This window comes from Somniosus microcephalus, chromosome 3, assembly GCF_052327205.1.
Source record: "Somniosus microcephalus isolate GS21.2 chromosome 3, FLI_Smic_1.0, whole genome shotgun sequence".
Taxonomy (NCBI): domain Eukaryota; kingdom Metazoa; phylum Chordata; class Chondrichthyes; order Squaliformes; family Somniosidae; genus Somniosus; species Somniosus microcephalus.
Window position 1 is genome coordinate 161,119,933 of NC_140989.1, and position 22,550 is coordinate 161,142,482.

The 22,550-nt window shown below is 47.3% G+C and overlaps 1 protein-coding gene across 12 annotated transcripts in view; it reads left to right on the forward strand.

Moving 5' to 3' along the window:
* syne1b (spectrin repeat containing, nuclear envelope 1b) overlaps window positions 1–22,550 on the forward strand; it is an 834,787-nt gene that overhangs the window by 599,609 nt on the left and 212,628 nt on the right. For all 12 annotated transcript variants that reach the window (XM_085981815.1, XM_085981811.1, XM_085981814.1 and 9 more), the window contains 6 exons: window positions 632–832; window positions 1,477–1,650; window positions 2,914–3,045; window positions 4,622–4,818; window positions 20,283–20,415; window positions 22,095–22,277. In XM_085981815.1, the coding sequence (XP_085837941.1) occupies window positions 632–832; window positions 1,477–1,650; window positions 2,914–3,045; window positions 4,622–4,818; window positions 20,283–20,415; window positions 22,095–22,277 (1,020 nt within the window). The remainder of the gene's footprint in view (window positions 1–631; window positions 833–1,476; window positions 1,651–2,913; window positions 3,046–4,621; window positions 4,819–20,282; window positions 20,416–22,094; window positions 22,278–22,550) is intronic.

Here is a 22,550-nt window from a genome sequence, read left to right on the forward strand (position 1 = left end):
CGTTGAATTTCATGGGAGGCGTTGGCGGTGCCGCGCCCAGGCGCTAGTTGCTTTGCACCTCATTAACGCCCTAAGAGGGCGCTAACGGGAGGCACAAAGCAACCGAATTTTTAGGCCAAAGTGCCTTCTTTATGAATGTTAATATCACTATTATGGGTTGAATAGTGCTACACTCCCGCTGCTCTTGTGTACTGTGTGCGTCTCTGCCTGAATGAACTGATAGCACAAGGCCAGTCCCTTTTAGTATCTCGGTGGCACTCGTGGCAAGTAGCATTACATGGGTCATGGAGGGAGGGGAGGGGGTGAATATCAGGCATCAGCAGTCAGTAAAGGGCCGCTGACTATCCTTACAATACTGCCATTTTTTTGTTTTCAATCCCTTCTGGAGGGGAAGAGGTGGGGGAAGGAAGGAGTAGAATCAAATTCTTTCAAGAATTTGCCAAGCAAAGGCAGGGGCATAAATGAAGAGGGCCAGCCGGGAGAAAATTCAAAGAATAAAATTGGGCCTCCCTTGCAGCATTGTTTGTTCCAGTCACATCCAATTGTAATAGAACTGATGGGTTTAATGAATCTTGTGCAGTCAGTGCAGCAGTTCCTGGTGCATTTAATAAAACATTTCATCCGCTTAAAGGATATGTACGAAGAGCTGACGATGATCATTGGCTCCAGGCGCACCTCTTTAAACCAGAGCCTGGCGCTGAGGGGCCAGTATGAACAAGCCCTGCAGGATCTGGCTGATCTGACCGACACAGGCCAAGAGAAGATGACCCTGGACCAGAGGATCCTGGTCACCTCCAGGGAAGACGTCAAAAACCTTCTGGATAAACACAAGGTGAGCACGGGTGCGCAGGGTCGCAAGCTGTTGCCTATACCCCACAGGCACGAGGATCGGAGGCTCAGGCAAGCGCTCCCCATGATTCCCCGAACTTTGAGATGACCGGTCGGAAAATGACGGGCTGCGAAATTGCCGACACCACCTCCTAAAATCAGTCCTGTAATCTCAACGGGACCCAGGTCCCCTTGGATGTGCTCTCCACCCCCAGAGTTAGTCTGTATTACAACCACAGAGTCTGACTGGGTCCGAGTCAGGCTGTCAGGTGGATCCACGTATTCATTCTTCCAACTCTGGCCTGCCGTACAACCCACTCTTTTGACCCACCACCGGTGACAGAGTCTTTAGCCGTCTTGGCCCTACTCCAGTTCTCCCTCCCTAAACCTCTCCACCTTGCTCCTTCTCTCCCTGTCTTCTTAACCAATCTTTTCAACCGTGCTCCCAGCCACCCCTCCTCTGTTACTGCTTGCAGTCTGTTCCCTCCCCTTTGGTGCACCTGCCGTGTCAAAGGTGCTGAATTATTGCAACTTGTAACGTTCTCCAGCTGGCGATTTGAAATCAGTGCAGTAATTACAGTGAAGACTACCCTGTGACTAAAGTAGAGTGCTTTCCAAGTCTATCAGATGTTTGTACAATTTTTGCAGGAATTTTTCCAAGGGTTGGAGTCTCACAAGATCCTTACAGAAACACTTTGTAAAAAAGTCAGCACCTGCATCCATCAAAAAGAAACCAGCTCCCAGGAGGAATTGATGAGCAAGTCCTCGGCCTTACTGAAGGAGGCTCACAGGAGAGGCGTGGAATTGGAGGGCATTTTGGAAGTAAGCTCTTTGACACGCAGTTAGAATCAGCAACAGTTTGTCGAGTTTTGCAATGTGTCATCCAAAATTGGTCCCCAACCATACTTTCAGGATTAGGGACAATTTTATGTTGTAAATGGTCATCTAATCTCAGTTTATGACCATCGCACTGTATAATGTAACACCTGTGTGGAATTATGTCTCATCAACATGACAGAGTAATGCCCCAAAGCTGATTTAACTGATTGTCCTGGGCTAAGTGAATACTTCTATTTCTATTGAAATCTCGCCAGAGTTACAGAGAGACTATTGCAGCCTGCAGTGTGATGTGATCAATCTCTCTGCTATGGTACCTGACTATAACCCCTTTGGGACTTTATCAGACTCACTTGTAACATTTATCGTTTCACGATGCTGCTTTTTTGCCCAGCTTCTGGAATCAACTGAACTGTATGAATCGCCCTGTTAAAAAAAAAAAAAAAACTGGATTCGTTTTTTCTGCGCTGAATTTTTAACTAACTTATTGTTAGAAATGGCACGGGAGAAATAATGCAGGATCATCAGAGCATATTTCTCAAGGGAACAGCCATGAGCTAAGAGACCAGGCAGGCTGGCTGTGGTGGGCTTAGCAAGGTGTGAATAGTTAGGAAGTCTAAGGTACTTAATTGGGTTAAAAGGCCATGGCAAGTATCATACGTGTGTAGCGGGGTCGGAGATCTAGGCGTAGCTGGGGTCGGAGATTTAGGCTTGGCGGGGGGGGGGGGGCTGATATTTGGCTTAGCGGGGTCAGAGATCTGATGGTAACAGGTACCCGAATGTTTTTCCTCTTCATTGTGCTTGGGATCAGAACATTCCCTGGGTGCTGTGAATAGGGGATTCTCCCCTATTGTTTTACTGTATACACTTCTTAAACCTGATTTATTTAGCAAATTGTCTGTTAGTTTAGAGCCAGAGTCTCACTTTGAGTGCATATTCAGTTCGCTTTTGAAAGAGTTGAGAATCACACCATGATATGTGATGCTTTCCTGTAGTCAGTGCACAGAGTAAGCATTGTCTGTTTTGATTCCTATGTCTTGCTATTGTTTACCTGAATATTGGGCCAAAAAAGGTGCACTCCAGTTTGTAGGGGCCACAGGGTCCACTTATGGGACTGACCAGGGGCACTAAACCAGAGAGAATATCCAGCGTAAAAACCTGAAAGTGTGACACTTTTTAACAATTCTCAGTTTTCAATAGCAGTTGGAGCAGCGATGCCTGAAGTATTCTATTGTCCCTCCCCTTTAGACCTGGACCAATGTGGCGAAGGATTATGAGGCTTTGTACAGGCAGCTGGAAGGTGTGGAGAGCAGTATCCCCGGAGCTGGACTGGTAGAAGAATCTGAAGAGCGGCTCACTGAACGGATCACCCTGTATCAGGTTGGTTTGTGCTTAAGTTACTACTTCTTAGGAACATAGGAATAGGAGGAGGCCATTCAGCCCCTCAGGCTTGTGCTGCCATTCAATTAGATCATGGCTAATCTGCACCTCAACTTCATTTACCTGCCTTTGCTCCATATCCCTTGATACCCTTACCTCATAAAAATCTATCGACCTCGGTCTTGAAAGCTCCAATTGACCTCCAGCATCCGTAGCCTTTTGAGGGAGAGAGTTCCAGATTGCCACTGCTCATTGTGTGAAACAGTGCTTTCTGATTTCACTCCTAAATGACCCAGCTCTAATTTTAAGAGTATGCCCCTTGTTCTTGATTCACCCATTAGAGGAAATAGTTCCTCTCTATCTACCCTATTGAATCCTTTTATCATTTTAAACACCTTGATCAGATCATCCCTTAATCTCCTAAACTCAGGCCTTAATGAGTCTTTTCCTCATTCTAATATCATCAAGCCCCATGTGCAAATGTAAGAAGGAGAAGAGGTTAGATGAGGACTAGTGTTTAAGACCTAGGACAGATCAGGTGCTGTGCTTTATGCCTGAATGGCCTGATATCTCAAGACTCATCCCTGGCATTATCTGGGTGAATCAACACTGTAAGCTCTCTATGGCTTTAATGTCCTTTCCATAATGGGGCGCACAAAACTGCACATAGTACTCCAACTGCAGCCTACGTCGCCTTACACTCACACATCCAGGGAATTATGTATCTCTGTTCATTCATACCCTTCAGTGTCTTTCCTTTGACTGCATCCTCCCAAAATGGATTACCTCACACTTACCCACATTAAACTGCACCTGCCACCTGCCTGCCCAATCACTAACCTGTCTGTGTGCTCCTGAAGTCTATTACAGTCCTCCCTGCTAACACTATGAGCTCACCATATTGCTGTGTACTGCCTGAAGCACATCACAACCTGTTTGTGACAATTCCTGGCCTTTTTAGTGTCCAGTCTGAAAGTATGCATCAACATTTCTGATTTTTGCAGGTAAACACATTCACATTTCTCATTATAATTTTTTTAAAAGAACTGTTGCACTGTTTACAAACACAGATGATCTAAATTGTGCCACATATTTTCAGTGCAATAGTTCATAATGAATCACAGGGCACTTAAAAGTAAGAGGGGTTTCGACAGAGTAGATAGTGAGAAACTGTTTCCACTGGCAGGAAGGTAGATTCAAGTGTATCCTTTTAAAGGGATTGGATAAATACTTGAAAAGGAAAAATTTGCAGGGCTATGGGGAAAGAGCAGGGGGGTAGTGGGACTAATTGGATAGTTCTTTCAAGGAGCCGGCACAGGCACGATGGGCTGAATGGCCTCCTTCTGTGTCGTATGATTCTATGATAAACTTAGATACTTGTAGTGGCTATGTTTCAGGTGACCAATTAATATTTATGGCCCCCAGTTTTGAATGCCCAAAAAGAATGGGGTGCTGTACAGCGGAACTCTTTACCTGAAATGCTCAGTATATAGTGCCTATGTTTAAAGAAGGAGAATGACTCCTCTGCTGAATATAAGATTTAACAAGTGCATGTTCTGGTGTCTGTCCATTTCAGCGGTTGAAAGGCAGCTTGACCGAGCATCAGCCGCAGTTGTACAAAGTGCTGGAGGATGGGAAGAGGCTGCTGACGTCCATCAGCTGTGCAGACCTGGAGGTTCAGATAGCCCAACTGGGCGAGCACTGGCTGTCCAGTACTACCAGAGTGAGCAGAGAGCTACATCGGCTCGAAACCGTCCGTAAACACTGGAACAGGTAAAAGGAGAACTTTTCAATGAAGCGTACACCTAAAATGTTGCTCTATTGTCAAAAATTCAAGCTGTGTGGTTTTGGGAGCAAAGAATGGAAGAACTTGCATTTATATAGCGTCCTTCACAACCTCAGGATGTCCTAAAGTGCTTTATAGCCAATTAAGTACTTTTGAAGTGGAGTCACTGTTGAAATGTTGGGAAATGCAGCAGCCAATTTGTGCACAGCAAGCTCCCACAAACAGCAGTGTGATAATGACCAAATCATCTGTTTTAGTGTTGTTATTTGAGGGCTAACTATTGGCCAAGACACCAGGGAGAACTCCGCTGCTCTTCTTCGAATAACACCTTGGGATTTTTATGCTCACTGAAGAGGACAGGCGGGGCCTCAGTTTAATGTCTCATCTGAAAGACAACACCTCAGACAGTGCAGCACTCCCTCAGCACTGCACAGGAGCGTCAGCCTAGATCTTGTGCTCAAGTGTCTGGAGTGGGGCTCGAACCCCCAACCTTCTGACTCAGAGGGGAGAGGGCTGCCACTGAGCCAAACTTGCATCCATTGGTTCAGACAGATGAAGTCAGAGCACAAAAAATAACCTTTTTGTGTTTCTGTTTATCCCCTTCTTGCCCCAGAAGACACAGGCCTCTGCTCAGGAACGGCTCAATTATGTCACCTAAACTGGTCATTCTTCAGGTGTGAGTTTAGAGGGTGAATGTCGACAAGGTATTTGACTATAGAGTTATCACAGCAGACACTGATCCTGTCCTCAAACAAAATACTCAAGCGCAAACTCACTTTCCAGCAGGGGTTGCTGACTGGTGACCAGGAGCAGGCCCCCCGGCTCACTGGGCAGGGCACTGACTGATGCCAATTAACAGCCCTAATGCCACAGAGGCGCAGGTTTGCTACGTCAGTGCAGATCGGGAGTCAAACCTGTGACTCTCCTGCTCTGTGTGGCTCAGATATATGTTGCCTTTTGTCCACCGATTGATAAGGGGCATTGGAAAGTGTTTTTCTTGAAACAAGAGTTACTTCCACAGAAAAACCAGACAAGTTTCCGTAGGCAGTTTGTATTATAGAATTTGTTATGGGAACAGTTGCTAAGTGCATGCAGATAATAATTTCACCTGTGCTTTTGTAATGGTCACTTTTCACACTTCCTGCAGCTTCATTCGTTTGTCTGGCCTTTAAAACTAAGGAGGGAATGTAGCCTTGTCTCATTTCCATCACAGTGACATCTTGTACATTTGCAGCATAACCTGGTTTCCTTTCCATTGGACCAAGACCTTGCTCTGTCAAGTTCGTGTAGTGGCTGGTGTGCAATGGCCACCCCACGTTAAAAGAATTCACACACAGGCATCTTCCACTCCTTTAAAATGAAGTTTGGGACCCGGAACGTCAGGACCCTCATGGATAACCCCAACAACGACAGACCTGAACATCGCACCCCTATCATAGCCCGGGAACTCAGACACTTCAACATCGACATCGCTGCCCTGAGTGAGACACAGCGGGCAGGAGAAGGCCAGCTCAAGGAACAAGGTGGCAGTTACACTTTCTTCTGGAAAGGCAAAGCAGAAGAGGAACGGCGTCTCCATGGGGTTGGCTTTGCCATCAAAAATGAGCTAGTTTGGTGTCTTAGAGATTCCCCTTGTGGGATAAACGAACGCCTCATGACCCTTCGGCTCACTCTAACCCAGAACCAGTACGCTACGGTTGTCAGTGTGTACGCCCCAACCCTGGAAGCTTCGGACGAGGCCAAAGAGGAATTCTACTCCAGCCTTGAACAATCCCTGTCCCGAGATCCAGCGGGTGACAAGCTGATTATCCTTGGCGATTTTAATACCAGAGTTGGAAGGGACATAAACCTCTGGAGAGGTGTGATTGGCAGGGAAGGAGTAGGGAAAACTAACTCCAACGGAATCCTTCTCCTGACGAAATGTTCCGAACATGGTCTTGTCATAACCAACACCTTGTTTCGTCAGAGAGATAAGTACAAGGCCTCATGGCAACACCCTCGCTCCAGGCATTGGCATCTGTTGGACTACGTCATCGTCCGAGCGAGGGACCGCAAGGATGTCCTCATCACCCACGCGATGACAGGAGCTGATGACTGCTGGACTGACCACTGCCTAATCCGTTCCGTTATTTCCATCAACCTAGCCTCAACCTAGCAACAAAAACGCTGCCGCAGAAAAATTAATGCTGAAGGACTCAAAGGGCTGGATTTTGTGAATGGAGACGAGTTGGAGGCGGGGCCGCTGCTTGTCGTGTCAATGTCCCACCTCCATCCTCGTCTGACCAACCAGAGGGATTTTCTCCTGATTGAGCCCTGTGGGCTCAGCAGGCCAATTAGGGAGGAAGTCACTGACAGATCACGTCAACGTCAGATGTGCTATCTGTCAAGACCTCTTGAAAGAAGAAATGTTGGCGTTTGACAGCTCTGTGAAGCTGTCAACCACTGACATTCTCTGTAGTTTGATGAGACCTTGTGTTCAGGACTCATCAAACCTTTCAATTTTGTTGATTTCACATGGCTGTTGGTTTAGAGGATCAAACAGCCAGTCTGTGAAATCGACAAGGAGGATGTCGGGTCTGCCTATCCAGCGTGGCAAAAGGCTATAGGAAGAAAACAAGGTAAGTGAACATTTAAAAAAACTTATCACTCACCTCACATACTTACCACTCCACACTTGCACCCATCATTCACCTCTGCATCTTACTTCCAGGTGCCTCCAACCCCCGCAGACCTCCTCCACATCTCCTCCAACCCGGCGGGGTTCTCTGAGGTCAGGAAGCCTTCACCTGTGAAGGTAAAATGGCACTAATCCTTTTTTCTGCCAGTTAACTACCTGTTAACAGGCAGTTAAAAGGATTAAATGCCTTTCCCGCCTCCAGGAGACGGGACCCGAAGCAGCACATCTTCCCGCCTCCTGGCAAAAGGGCACGGAGGCGCGATAGGGGCGGGTTTGCCATCCGCCCCCACTTTCTGCTAATTTACCAGCAGTCCCGCCTCTGTAACATTTGCATATTGAATTATCATTGGCCCGCAGGCATCTGTAAGGAATACCTATTATATTCACATGTGATCACATGCTGAGTTGTCATTGGCCTGCAGGCATCTGTAAGGACTACTATTGTTTTGAAGACCCAGGCTAGGGGTCCTAATGCCAGGCTTTTCCCCACTGTGCTGCTATGAATAAGATCACAGACCTAATGCTTAATAAAAGAGTTAAACTGTAATACTCCGTTGTCCTGCTATTTATTATTTTTGTACAAAGTGTGCAAAACAAGACATGGTGTCAGGACAGGGATTTCAAATGGACATCATTGGAGCTCCCTTGCCTCGAATCGATTGGGAATCTTTGAACTTACATAGAGAATGGCGCAAGTTCAAGCAACATGTGGAGTTGATGTTCTCGGGTCCCCTGAAAAGCAAAGGGGAGGAAGAAAGATGCAGCTACCTACTCCTGTGGATCGGAGAAAAAGGGAGAGACTTTTAACACATGGTCTCTCACCGTGGATGAAGCAAAGGTACTGGAAAGTTATTTTGACCGTTTTGAATCATATGTGATGCCCAAGACAAATACGATATTCGCTAGGTACAAGTTTCAGGAGAAAGTACAAGGAGCTAGTGAGTCATTTGAACAGTTCGTGACTGAGTTAAAATTGCTGGTAAAAGACTGTGAATATGCAGATAAAGATGAGATGGTCAGAGACCGCATCGTGTTTGGAATACATTCAGCTAAAGTGAGAGAGAAACTTTTGAATGTTGGGTCCAGGCTAACGCTGGACAAAGCTATGGACATAGCTAGATTGCACGAGAAAACCATAACCGGCGCCACGAGCAGCTCGCGTGAGCAGACAGTGCACGCAGTTAATAGATACACACCAAAGAACACCGCCCAGAGAGCATGTTTCAGAACAGAAAGAACAGAGAGAGTTCTAAAAATGAGCGACACAGGCATAAAACGCTTCAAAAACTGTGGATATTGTGGAAACAAGATGCATGGAGAAAAGGAGCACTGCCCTGCCAAAGGAAGGCAATGTGCTAAATGTGGTAAACGGAACCACTTTGCTAAAGTTTGCAGGACTGCTTTTGGTATAGCAGTACACACAGTGAGTGACAGCCAAATGCCAGATAGAGAGCCAAATGCAGAGGAACTGTTTATTGATTCTGTGTCACAGAAAAAACAGATTTCAGAGACTGAGCAAGCCTTTGTAGATATTGAGATAGGAAAACAGGGCACAGAGCTTAGGTTTAAACTAGACACTGGAGCTCAGGTTAATGTAATTCCTCTGAGTGAGTATCACAGCTTGAAGGATGAGTGTGAGCTACAGCACACCTCACGTAGACTGACCAGCTATGGGGGTGAGCAGCTCATTGTAAAAGGCACATGCGTGATGAAATGCAAGTACAAAGAGAGCGACATGATGTTGGACTTTTACATTGTTGACACTCGAGCACCTCCAGTGCTAGGTCTAAAGGCATGTTTAGACATGGACCTCGTCAAGCTAGTGCTATCATTGACAGCACCAGTTGAGAAGCAGACAGTCATGGAGGAGTTTGCTGACGTTTTCAAAGGAATCGGACTATTCCCAGGTGAATGCACTATTCACCTTGACCCAGCAGCAACCCCTGTGGTTTGCCCACCGAGAAGGATACCCCTTGCTCTACGTAGTCACCTGAAGGAGGAGCTGCAGAGCATGGAGAATACAGAAATCATCGTCCAGGAAACAGAACTGACAGAGTGGGTCAACGCGTTAGTAGTGGTTGAGAAACCACGTACAGGCAAGCTCAGATTCTGTCTCGACCCCAGAGATTTGAACAAGGCTATCAAACGCCCTCACTACCCTCTAACAACGCTAGATGACATCACACCCAAGCTGGTGGGAGCACGTTACTTCAGTGTAATGGACGCATGATCAGGATACTGGACTATCAAGCTCACGGAAGAGTCATCTAAGCTAACAACGTTCAACACACCATTTGGACGCTACCGATTTCTGCATTTACCATTTGGTCTTATCTCAGCTCAGGATGAATTCCAGCGGAAGATCGACGAAACCTATGAAGGCCTCGACAGAGTAGTCGCAATCGTAGATGACATCCTCATCTATGGCAGGAATAGAGAGGAACATGACAGGAACCTCCGTGCGATGCTACAAAGATCACGGGAGAAAGGTATCCGGCTCAACCCCGAGAAAAGCATAATCGGACCCACCAAGATCAGTTATTTCGGGCATCGCCTCTCAACTGATGGCATTAAGCCGGATCCAGAGAAAATCGCCGCCATCAAGAAGATGGAGCTGCCGAAGAACCACGCAGAGCTAGAGACAGTACTAGGCATGGTTAGCTACTTAGCCAAGTTTGCCCCGAGCCTTTCCGAAATCAACGCACCCATGCGTCAGTTGCTCAAACAATCCAATGAGTTCCTGTGGGACAAACAACATGACACAGCATTTCAGAAAATGAAAGACCTAATCACCAGAGAACCAGGACCAGTTCTTGCCTACTTCAACCCCAACAAAGAGCTCAGACTACAAGTGGACGCGTCAAAGTACGGACTAGGCGCAGTATTACTGCAAGAAGGAAAGCCCATCGGCTAAGCTTCCAGATCTCTCTCAGACAGTGAAATCAACCATGCTCAAATCGAGAAAGAGCTGTATGCAATTCTGTTTGGATGTAAGCGTTTCCACCAGTACGTCTATGGCCGACAAGTCATTGTGGAATCCGACCACAAGCCCCTCGAATCGATCATGAGGAAACCACTAGCCGCAGCCCCACCAAGGTTACAGAGAATGATCCTTCAGCTACAGAAGTACGACTTCACAATCATTCACCGTCCAAGCAAAGACATTCCTGTCGCAGACACGCTCTCCAGAAAGTCTCTTAGCTACCAGGACAGCAGCATCAGAGAAGGCATGGATGTGCAGGTACACATGGTGTACAACAGCTTACCTGTGAGTGACTCAAAACTGAAGGAGATCCAAGCAGGAACAGAGAAAAATGCACAACTCACACTGCTGAGCAAAGTCATACATGAAGGATGGCCTGAGGAAAGGAGGAAATGCCCTCAGAGCATATCTGAATTCTGGAACCACAGAGATGAACTGTCACAAATCAACGGAATCGTCTTCAAAGGGGAGAAAATCATTCCTACCAGTCTCAGAGAAGAGATGTTGACAAAAATTCATGCTGGACATATGGGCATGGAAAAATGCAAACAAAGGGCACGTGACATTATGTTTTGGCCCGGAATGTGCAAACACATTGAGGACATTGTCGGCAAATGTTCCATTTGTCTAGAACGCCGCCCATCAAATGTCAAAGAGCCCATGATACCTCACCGTATCCCAGACAGGCCCTGGCAGGTCGCGGCAACGGATCTGTTCACATGGAACAACGAGGACTACATAGTGACTGTTGATTACTACAGCAGATTTTTTGAACTGGACAAGCTTCACAGCACCACATCTGCAGCTGTGATCCACAAGCTAAAGGCAGCCTTTGCCAGGCTCCCAATACAAATCAAAAGAGTTAGTCGTTTGCCAAGGAATGGGATTTCACACATGTCACATCAAGTCCACATTACCCTCAAAGTAATGGCCTTGCTGAAAAAACTGTCCAGATTGCAAAAACACTCATGGACAAAGCCAAAGCGGACAAAAGAGACTCCTACATCAGTCTCCTTGAGTACCGCAACACTCCGGTTGACAACTTCAAGTCACCAGCACAGTTGTTGATGAGCCGCAGACTTCGCTCAATCCTTCCAAGCACCAACCAGCAGCTGCAGCCAGAGGTCGTCAGCTGCAAGCAAGTGCATGCAAAACGTGTACAGAGACAGCAACACCAAAAGAGATACTATGACAGGTCAGCTAGACTACTGCCGCTGCTGCACAATGGAGAATCCGTCAGAATCCAGGAGCATGACTACTGGAAGCCAGCAGTCGTCATCCAGCCAGCTGACACTGAGCGATCGTAACACATCCGCACCCCAGAAGGACAGGTGTGCTGCCGCAATCGCAGGCACCTCCTGAACACCAAGGAACAACACCGTCATTCCGACGAGAGGATCAGTTCAACAGAGTGTGATGAACAGAGCAATACACAAAACACATCATACTTACCTGAACCGAAACCTGAACCTGAATTGTTGACCGATTCAGGAGCATGCTCAGTTCCATACCACACAAGGTCGGGACGAGAGGTCAAGCCTAGAGTTATCCTTGACTTGTGAACTGTCAAAGGGTGTAGGCGGATCGCTGCCCTAAAAAAAAAGACTGTGCATCGTTATTGAAACGTTGAGATGTTTTCAGTGCTAGTTAAATGCTGAGTTTACTTATATGTTTATGCTACCGAGAACATTATGTAGAAGAAAGGTTTAAAAGTAATGCATAACATTTTTCTTTTAAAAGAAAGGGGATGTAACATTTGCATATTGAATTATCATTGGCCCGCAGGCATCTGTAAGGAATACCTATTATATTCGCATGTGATCACATGCTGAGTTGTCATTGGCCTGCAGGCATCTGTAAGGACTGCTATTGTTTTGAAGACCCAGGCTAGGGGTCCTAATGCCAGGCTTTTCCCCACTGTGCTGCTATGAATAAGATCACAGACCTAATGCTTAATAAAAGAGTTAAACTGTAATACTCCGTTGTCCTGCAATTTATTATTTTTGTACAAAGTGTGCAAAACAAGACAGCCTCCTCGGGGCTTGGAAAATCCAGCCCTAAGTCCCTGCAAAGAAAGCCCTATTCAGTCAACACCTCATAGCTAACCTGACGACTCCCAATGAACCAGAGACGTAGGGGTAGATTTCCCGAACCTGTCGGGAAGAAGGCGGGACTTCCCCTTTCGGGTTTTTGACCCGCCTACTTCGACGTCCTGCCAATCCGCGTGATTTTCCCTTGATTGACCTTGTTGAGCCCGCCCAGCAGGCTCAGCAGGCCAATTAAGGACCACCCGGCAACAGGTGACGTCACAGACTGCAATTTCATCTGTCAAGAGTTTTTGACAGAGGAAATATCAGCGTTTCACTGCTGTTTGAAGCTGTGAAACACTGACAGTCTGAGTTCTACCATGAGTCATTCTGCACAGACTCAGTTAGAACTCTCACCAGCACTCAAAGCTGAAGGCTGTCACTTTTGACAGATCGCAGCCATTCAGCTTTACGTTTCGGGTGAGTGATGGGCTCCCGACGGCTACAGGAAGAAAGGCTGTAAAGGTAAGTACAGGTATGTAAAAGTCCTTTACACACTTTAGACACACCAAACACACTTACCTTTGCACTCGTGCACCCATCACTCACCTGAGCACCGACATCACGACCTCTCCAACTCCTTCAACCCGACGGCCCGCCTGCTCTAACCTGGCGTGGTTTGGAGCTGTCGGGAATCCCACACGAAACCCCTCAAAATAGGGATTAGGCTAAAAACTGCCTGTTTAATACCTGTTAACAGGCAGTTAATTGGCAGTAATCCCTTCCCACCTGGTTTCGGCGGGTCCCAGTGTGGGGCGGGTACCCGCCGCCCCTGAAACTTACGTGGGGCGGGGTTTTGGGCAGGATGGTGTCGGGACCCCCAAATTCGGGATTTCCCCCCCCCCCCCCACACGCCTGAAACTCCGCCTAACGGCTCCACGAAAATCTAGCCCGTAGTGTCCATAATGCCTGGTCTGCCCTTAAGTCCACCATACTCCCGAGGTCCCCACCATCACAGAAGCTAGTCTTCAGCCAATTCGATTCACTCCACGTGATATCAAGAAACGGTTGAGCGCACTGGATACAGCAAAGGCTATGGGCCCCGACAACATCCCGGCTATCGTGCTGAAGACTTGTGCTCCAGAACTAGCTGCGCCTCTAGCCAAGCTGATCCAGTACAGCTACAACACTGGCATCTATCCGACAATGTGGAAAACCGCCCAGGTGTGTTCTGTCCACAAAAAGCAGGACAAATCCAACCCGGCCAATTACCGCCCCATCTACTCTCAATCATCAGCAAAGTGATGGAAGGTGTCATCGATAGTGCTATCAAGTAGCACTTACTCACCAATAACTTGCTCACTGATGCCCAGTTTGGGTTCCACCAAGACCACTCGGCTCCCGACCTCATTACAGCCTTGGTCCAAACATGGAGAAAGGAGCTGAATTCCAGAGGTGAGGCGAGAGTGACTGCCCTTGACATCAAGGCAGCATTTGACCAAGTCTGGCATCAAGGAGCCCTAGTAAAACTGAAGTCAATGGGAATCAGGGGGAAAACGCTCCACTGGCTGGAGTCATACCTAGCACAAAGGAAGATGGTTGCAGTCGTTGAAGGTCAATCATCACAGCCCCAGGACATCGCTGCAGGAGTTCCTCAGGGCAGTGTCCTAGGCCCAGCCATCTTCAGCTGCTTCATCAATGACGTTCCCTCCAACATAAGATCAGAAATGGGGATGTTCGCTGATGACTGCACAGTGTTCAGCGCCATACACAGCTCCTCAGATAATGAAGCAGTCTATGCCCACATGCAACAAGACCTGGACGACGTTCAGGCTTGGGCTGATAAGTGGCAGGTAACATTCGCGCCACAGAAGTGCCAGGCAATGAGTATCCAACATGCAGGTGCAGCAGGCGGTTAAGAAGGCAAATGGTATGTTGGCCTTCGTAGCGAGAGAGCTTGAGTACAGGAATAAGGATGTCTTGCTGCAGTTGTACAGGGCCTTGGTGAGACCACATCTTGAGTATTGTGTGCAGTTTTGGTCGCCTTATCTGAGGAAGGATGTTCTTGCCATGGAAGGAGTTCAGCGAAGATTCACCAGGCTGATACCTGGGATGGCAGGAATGGTATATGAGGAGAGATTGGGTGGATTGGGCTTGTACTCGCTGGAGTTTAGAAGAATGAGAGGGGATCTCATTGAAACTTATAAAATTCTGACAGGATTGGACAGACTAGATGCAGGAAGAATGTTCCCAATGGTCGGGGAGTCCAGAACCAGGGGTCACAGTCTAAGGATAAGGGGTAGGCCATTTAGGACAGAAATGAGGAGGACTTTCTTCACCCAGAGAGTGGTGAACCTGTGGAATTCTCTACCACAGTAGGCAGTAGAGGCCAATTCATTAAATATATTCAAGAAGGAGTTGGATATATTTCTCAAGGCTAAAGGGATCAAGGGGTATGGGGAGAAAGCAGGGACCGGGTACTGAATTTGGATGATCAGCCATGATCGCATTGAATGGCAGAGCAGGCTTGAGGGGCCGAATGGCCTACTCCTGCTCCTATCTTCTATGTTTCTATGTTTAAGCGAGAGTCTAACCACCTCCCCTTGACATTCAATGGCATTACCATCGTCGAATCCCCCACCATCAACATCCTGGGGGTCACCATTAATCATAAACTTAACTGGACCAGCCACATAAATACTGTGGCAACAAGTGCAGGTCAGAGGCTAGGTATTCTGCGGCGAGTGTCCCACCTCCTGACTCCCCAAAGCCTTTCCACCATCTACAAGGCACAAGTAAGGAGTGTGATGGAATACTCTCCACTTGCCTGGATGAGTGCAGCGCCAACAACACTCAAGAAGCTCGACACCATCCAGGACAAAGCAGCCCGCTTGATTGGCACCCCATCCACCACCTTAAACATTCCCTCCCTCCACCACCGGCTTACTGTGGCTGCAGTGTGTACCATCTACAAGATGCACTGCAGCAACTCACCAAGGCTTCTTCGGCAGCACCTCCCAAACCCGTGACCTCTTCCACCTAGAAGGACAAGGGCAACAGGCGCATGGGAACACCACCACCTCCGAGTTTCCCTCCAAGTCACACACCATCCTGATTTAGAAGTATATCGCTGATCCTTCATCGTCACTGGGTCAAAATCCTGGAACTCCCTACCTAACAGCACTGTGGGAGTACCTTCACCACATGGACTGCAGCGGTTCAAGAAGGCAGCTCACCACCACCTTCTGAAGGGCAACTAGGGATGGGCAATAACTGCTGACCTTGCCAGCGACGCCCAGATCCCATAAACGAATAAAAAAAAAATTAGCACCTCTGAAGAGACTCTTGTTTATTCTACCAGAAAACATCAAGACTGGTTTGATGAGAATGACCAGGAGATCCAGGAGCTAATAAATCGTAAATATAAGACATTCTTGAATTGGAAACATCATCACAACTCAAGGGAAAGAGGACAGATTTACAGACAACTGAAGGCCGAGGTCCAACAAAAAACTTGTGACCTAAAGAACAGATGGTGGCTGGAAAGAGCGCAGGAGATCCAGCAACTAGCTGACAGCCATGACGTGCGTAGATTCTTTAGTGCATTCAAGACTATCTACGGCCCAAGGATATATCCTGCTGAGAGCTAAGAATGGTGAGGTGCTCATCAAGAACAGAGAGGCAGTTAGTGCCTGCTGGAAGGAGCACTTCGAAGATCTCCTGAACCAAGACTCCGTCTTCGACGTGAGTGTCCTTGACTCCATCCCACAGCATGCTACCCGCCACTATCTCGGCACAATCCCAGCCCGGCATGAGGTTGAAAAGGCCATCCGACAGCTGAAAAACAACAAGGCTTCCGGAGTAGATGAAATCCCTGCCGAAGTACTAAAGCATGGCAGAGAAGTACTCTTGGTGCGAATCCCTGACCTTATCTGGAAGGAGGAGAGCATGCCAGGGGATTTCAGAGATGCTGTAATCGTAACCATCTTCAAGAAAGGAAACAAGTTTGATTGCAGTAATTATAGAGGGGTCTCCCTGTTGTCTGTCACAGGGAAAGTCATTGCAAGAATCCTCCTCAATCATCTCCTCCCAGTGGCTGAAGAGCTCCTCCCAGTCACAATGCGGCTTCCGCCCACTAAGAGGCACGATGGACATGATTTTCACTGTGCGACAAATCCAAGAAAAATGTATGGAGCAGCATCAACCTCTGTACATGACCTTTTTTGACCTCACAAAGGCCTTCAACTCTGTCAACCAAGAGGGATTATGGAGTGTCCTTCTCAAATATGGCTGTTCTCAAAAATTCATTACCATCCTCCGTCTGCTTCACGATGACCTGCAAGCCGTGATCCTTACTAACGGATCCATCACAGACCCAATACAAGTAAAGTCCGGGGTCAAGCAAGGCTGTATCATTGCACCAACGCTGTTCTCAATCTTTCTTGCTGCAATACTTCATCTCACTTCTAGCAAGCTTCCTGCCGGAGTGGAGCTAATCTACAGGACGAACGGGAAATTGTTCAATCTCCGTCACCTTCAGTCCAGAACCAAGATTGTCCCAACCTCTGTTACTGAATTACAGTATGCAGATGATGCTTGTGTTTGTGCACACTCGGAGGCCGAACTCCAAACCATCGCTGACTCCTTCACTGAAGCATATGAGAGACTGGGCCTTACATTAAACATCCGAAAGACAAAGGTTCTTTACCAACCTGCCCCCACCGCACAACGCTGCCCTCTGACTATCAAGATCCATGACGAGACCTTGGACAGCGCGGACCACTTTCCATACCTTGGGAGCCTTCTGTCAGTGAGGGCGGACATCGCTGATGAAATCCAACACTGCCTTCAGTGTGCCAGTGCAGCTTTTGGTCGCCTGAGGAAAAGAGTGTTTGAAGACCAAGACCTCAAAATCGGCACCAAGCTCATGGTCTACAGAGCAGCAGTGATACCCGCCCTGCTGTATGCTTCAGAGACATGGACAACGTACAGCAGGCACCTCAAAGCACTGGAGAGGTACCACCAACGCTGCCTCCGCAAAATCCTGCAAATCCATTGGCAGGATAGGCGAACCAATGTCCGTGTTCTCAGGCCAACATCCCCAGCATTGAGGCAGTGATCACGCTCAATCTGCTCCGATGGACGGGCCACATCATCCACATGCCTGATAGAAGACTCTCAAAACAAGCACTCTACTCCGTGCTCCGTCACGGCAAGCGATTTCCAAGAGGGCAGAGAAAACACTTCAAGGACGTCCTCAAAGCCTCCTTGAAAAAATGTAACATCCTCATCGACTCTTGGGCATCCCTGACCCAAGACCGCACAAATTGGAGGAGAAGCATTCGAGAAGGTGGCGAGCGCTTTGAGTTTCTTCGTCGGGAACACGTGGAGGCCAAGTACAAACAGCGGAAGGACCGTCTGACAAACCAAGCACTCCACCCACTCGTCCCTTCAACCACTACCTGCCCCACCCGTGGCAGAGTCTGTAGATCCCGCATAGGACTGATTAGTCACCTTAGAATCTACAATATTGGAGTGGGAGCAGGTCATCCTCGACTCCGGGGGACTACCTAAGAAGAAGATCTTGTACAAGTCACCGACTGATCATTTTGTGTTTAAATTACACGTTTTGATGTAAATTGCGTCTGACTGTTTTCACTTTATTTTAAATGCGTACTTTTGGGCGTTAAATTCAAAATCTATCCCTTTGTCCTTTAGACGGTGAAAAGCATTGTTTTTTTTTGGGCTGTGTTTTCATCCTTTTGCCGTGTTTACCTCCGTGTTATCCGCGATATTTTACATTGTTGTGAGTTCAGTCACTTCCTGCTGGCTTGTTACATTGCGATTGGAAACAGTTTTTTGTACACAGGATATTCTGGTTTGAAATAAGATTTGATTTTATTGGATATTAACTGCATTCCAATGTAAAATGTCACGGATGGGGGTGGGGTGGGATTTACGCTGTGCAACCTCTGTTAGTTTTAGGTGTGAATCTGCTGTCCGTGAATCAATGGGCTGTGGTAGTGTAATGGGTATAGGGCACGTTAGTGCAGAAGGTAGCCCTGAATTAATAGCCCAGAGATCAGGAGTTCAAATCCCACCAGAGCTAACTATGAAATTGAATTCAATAAATCTAGTCATTTGTGACTGGCACCAGAAAAACGACCATGAAGCTGTCGAATTGCTGTAAAAACCCAACCAGTTCACTAATGTCCTTCAGGAGAAGGGAACCCCTTCCTGGTCTGGACTACACGTGACTCCAGTCCCACACTATGTGGTTGACTCTTAAGCCACTGGGTTGTCAGGGCAACTAGGGACGGGCACCAAATGATGCCTCGCTGACATCACACCCACATCCTGTGAACAAATGATAAAAAAGAGACTATGGCCTAAATTTCCCACGTACGAGCCAGCAATAAGGAGCTGCGAGAAAACTGTAGCTGTGAAGAAAATTGGTGGGGCGAAGGAAATCAGGAATGTGCAAGAGACCAGAGTCAGACAAGCGCAGAGATCTTGGAGGGTTCTAAGGCTGGAGGAGTTATAGAGAGCATAACATAAGAACTAGCAGCAGGAGTAGGCCATACGACCCCTTGAGCCTGATTTGTCATTCAATAAGATCATGGCTGATCTTCGACCTCAACTCCACTTTCCCACCCTATTCCCAAATCCCTTGGTTCCCTTAATATCCAAAAATCTATCGATCTCAGTCTTGAATATATTCAACAACTGAGTATTCACAGCCCTCTGGGATAGAGAATTCCAAAGATTCACAACCCTCTGAGTGAAGAGATTTCTCCTCATCTCAGTCCTAAATGGCTGACTCCTTATCCTGAGATTATGACCCTTAGTTCTAGACTCTTCAGCCAGGGGAAACTGCCTCTCAGCATCTACCGTCAAGCCCGCTAAGAATTTTAGCAGGAGGGGCGAGGCCTCGGAGGGATTTGAACACAAGGATGAGAATGTTAAAATCGAGGTGGAGCCAGTGTAGATCAGTGAGCACAGGGGTGATGAGTGAACAGGAGTTGGTGTGAGTTAGGATACAACAAGTGTAAAAGCATCTTTAGACAAAGTGAGGCTTACTTTCAAATCCTCATCCCTCCCCCGCCCCAATTCCTGGGCATACCCAATGTGCGCTCCACCCAACATGACACGAACCCAGCTGGATTTCCAGGTGCAAGTCAGTGTCCCTAGGTCAGAACTTCTCCTAGAGCAACCTCGCCCCCGGCAGGGCCTTGAGCCTGGAAATAGGAGGTGAAAATCCAGCCAGCGGCTCAGGTCCAATAGGGTTGCTGCAGCAGTGATGGCCAAAAAGCAGCAGCCTGAAGTCATCCAACCCCCAAGGATGATGTCCACTTATGGGCAAAGAAAACCCACTCACCTTTGACAGGCCTCCATCCTCATGGTGACTGCCCCTCTCTGGTTGCTGTGATGGGGAGAATTGTAGTCCTTACTGGAGGGGTGAGAGAACACGGACCTTGGGCAGTGGGAAAGTAAGCAATGCAGCATTCAGCTTTAGTTTTTTCTCGCATTTTCAGAGATGATACATAGTTTGTATGGAAAGTGATAACAGGGCGTAATACCAATCAGAGCCAAGAGCTCCCTCAGGTTCCAGGGGCAAATAAATCAAGCTCTCCACCATAAATCTGGCCATATGTTACATTTCAACATTGTTTTTCAAGCCCTTGTAGGTTCCTCAACCTGACAAGGCTGCAGTTGCCTCATTTCACGGGATTAACTCTTGTTCAATTCCTTGCTTCCTGCCAGGTACCAGGCTGAATATGCTGAGCTGAATCAATGGCTCCAATCTGCAATGGAGCGCCTGGAGTTTTGGAAGTTACAGTCAGTGACCCTCCCACAAGAGCTGGACACTGTCAGGGACCATCTTAGCTCTTTTCTGGTGAGTTGTCTGATCTGCCGGTAATCTCCGTCTTTGTGGTCAATATCCTAATGTCTGCGAGTTCAAACTTCAGTCATCAAGTGTTTGCATGCAACCTGATTGAGATCTCCCGAGATTCCGAAGGATTACGCTGAGGTAACTGGTGTGAACAATTGTTTCCACTGGTCGGTGAGACGGTAATGTGAGGGCACAAATTGAAGATAAGCAGGAACAGAATTAAAGGGGCGGTTTCTTCACACAGTTGGAATGTGGGATCCTCTGCCACAAACCGTTGTTGAAGCAGAGTCCAGATATTCATTTCAAAGGAAATTAGATAGTTGCTTGAAAAAAGAGGAGTGCGGGATTCGACTAAGAAGCCAGTGGGGAAAAACACTAGTGTAGACTTGATGGGCCGAATGGTCTGTTTCCTGTGCTGGAACATTCCACAGGTGCTGTTAGCTCGGTGGCTATTGAGTTGAGGTCTCGTTCAGAGTAAAAGGAAAGCGTCTCACCAACGAGATGTGCGGCGAACAGTCCCCCCTCGTGGTGCAGGACCTGTATCTTAGGAAGTTGTGTTGATGTCTCCAAGTCGCTAAGAGCATGGGCCAATTTGATGGGACTGTTTATACAGACCTGCTCTACAGTAATGAGCTGAAACGTTAGCAGAGTTTTATAAGGCATAATACCTTGTCTAAAAGGCATCAACAAGTTCTTAAACTCTCTGTTGGCCTTGAACCTCCCCATGAAAGGAATTACTGTTTTGAGGGACCCTGTCGCTGAGTATTGTCAGTTATAGTCAGTAGCCCACCAATCAATAGAAAAGACAATTTTGGTTTCTAAATCAGAATTCTCCACTCCTAATCATCGTCCTCCTGAGTGAGCAGTGATATCTACAGTCTCCCTCCAGCAAGCATGCTCCTTGTTGCAGTGAAGTATACCCTGTAGCTTATCCTTATCTTTAAAAGTCATTTTTGTCCACAAGTATGCACATCCTCTGTGCCGTTTAATATTTAAAAACTTCACATGGATGTTTTATTGGTGTAATTGATCAAACACAGTTTCTAGAGAAGTGTCAGGCCTTGGAGAGGGTGCAGAGGAGATTTACCAGAATGGTACCAGGGATGAGGGACTTCAGTTATGTACAGAGACTGGAGAAGCTGAAATTGTCCTGCTTAGAGCAGTGATGGTTATGGGGAGATTTAATAGAGGTGTTCAAATGATAAAGGGGTTTTAATTGAGTAAATAAGGAGAAACTGTTTCCACTGGCAGGAGGGTCGGTAACCAGAGGATACAGATTTAAGCTAATTGGTAAAAGAACCGTAGGGAGATGAGGAGCAATTATTTAACACAGAGAGTTATTATGATCCAGAATGCACTGCCTGAAAGCAGATTCAATAACTTTCAAAAGGGAATTGGATAAATACTTGAAAAGGAAAAACTTGCAGGACTATGGGGAAAGAGCGGGGCAGTGCGACTCATTGGATAGCTCCTTCAAAGAGCCAACACAGGCACAATGGGCTGAATGGCCTCCTTCGGTGCTGTATGATTCTATGATTCCAATAGCACCCACACTTTGAATTGACTGATTTTCCCATCTCATAAACCACTAGCTACTGCACATAACCGTCTCTCTTGATAATGGTCTAGAAGTAATGCTCAAGGGATTCTGCAAGTGTTCTCCTGACTCATTTCCTTTTCAGGAATTTTCCAAGGAGGTTGACACCAAGTCTTCCCTCAAGTCCTCAGTGTTGAGTCGAGGAAACCAGCTGCTGCGGCTCAAGAAGGTGGACACAGCGGCCTTGCGATCTGGGCTGGCCCAGACTGACAGTCAGTGGACGGAGCTCCTTACTCAAATCCCATTGGTCCAGGAGAAGCTGCATCAGGTATTGGAGGGATTTATGTGTCATCTAGTCAATGGGATCTATCTTGAATCCAGTGTGGATGAAGAGTTAGAATGACACGCGTTTCCCAGCAGGGATCGCTGTTCCACAATTGGGAGCGAGACAACTGGCTGATTCCTTCTTCCCTCACTCCTTCCAGCATCTTGTTCAGAAAGGTACAGGACTGTGGGGAGAGGGCAGGACAGTGGGATTAGTTTGGGATTGATACAGGACTGTGGGGAGAGGGCAGGGCAGTGGGATTTGTTTCGGATTGAT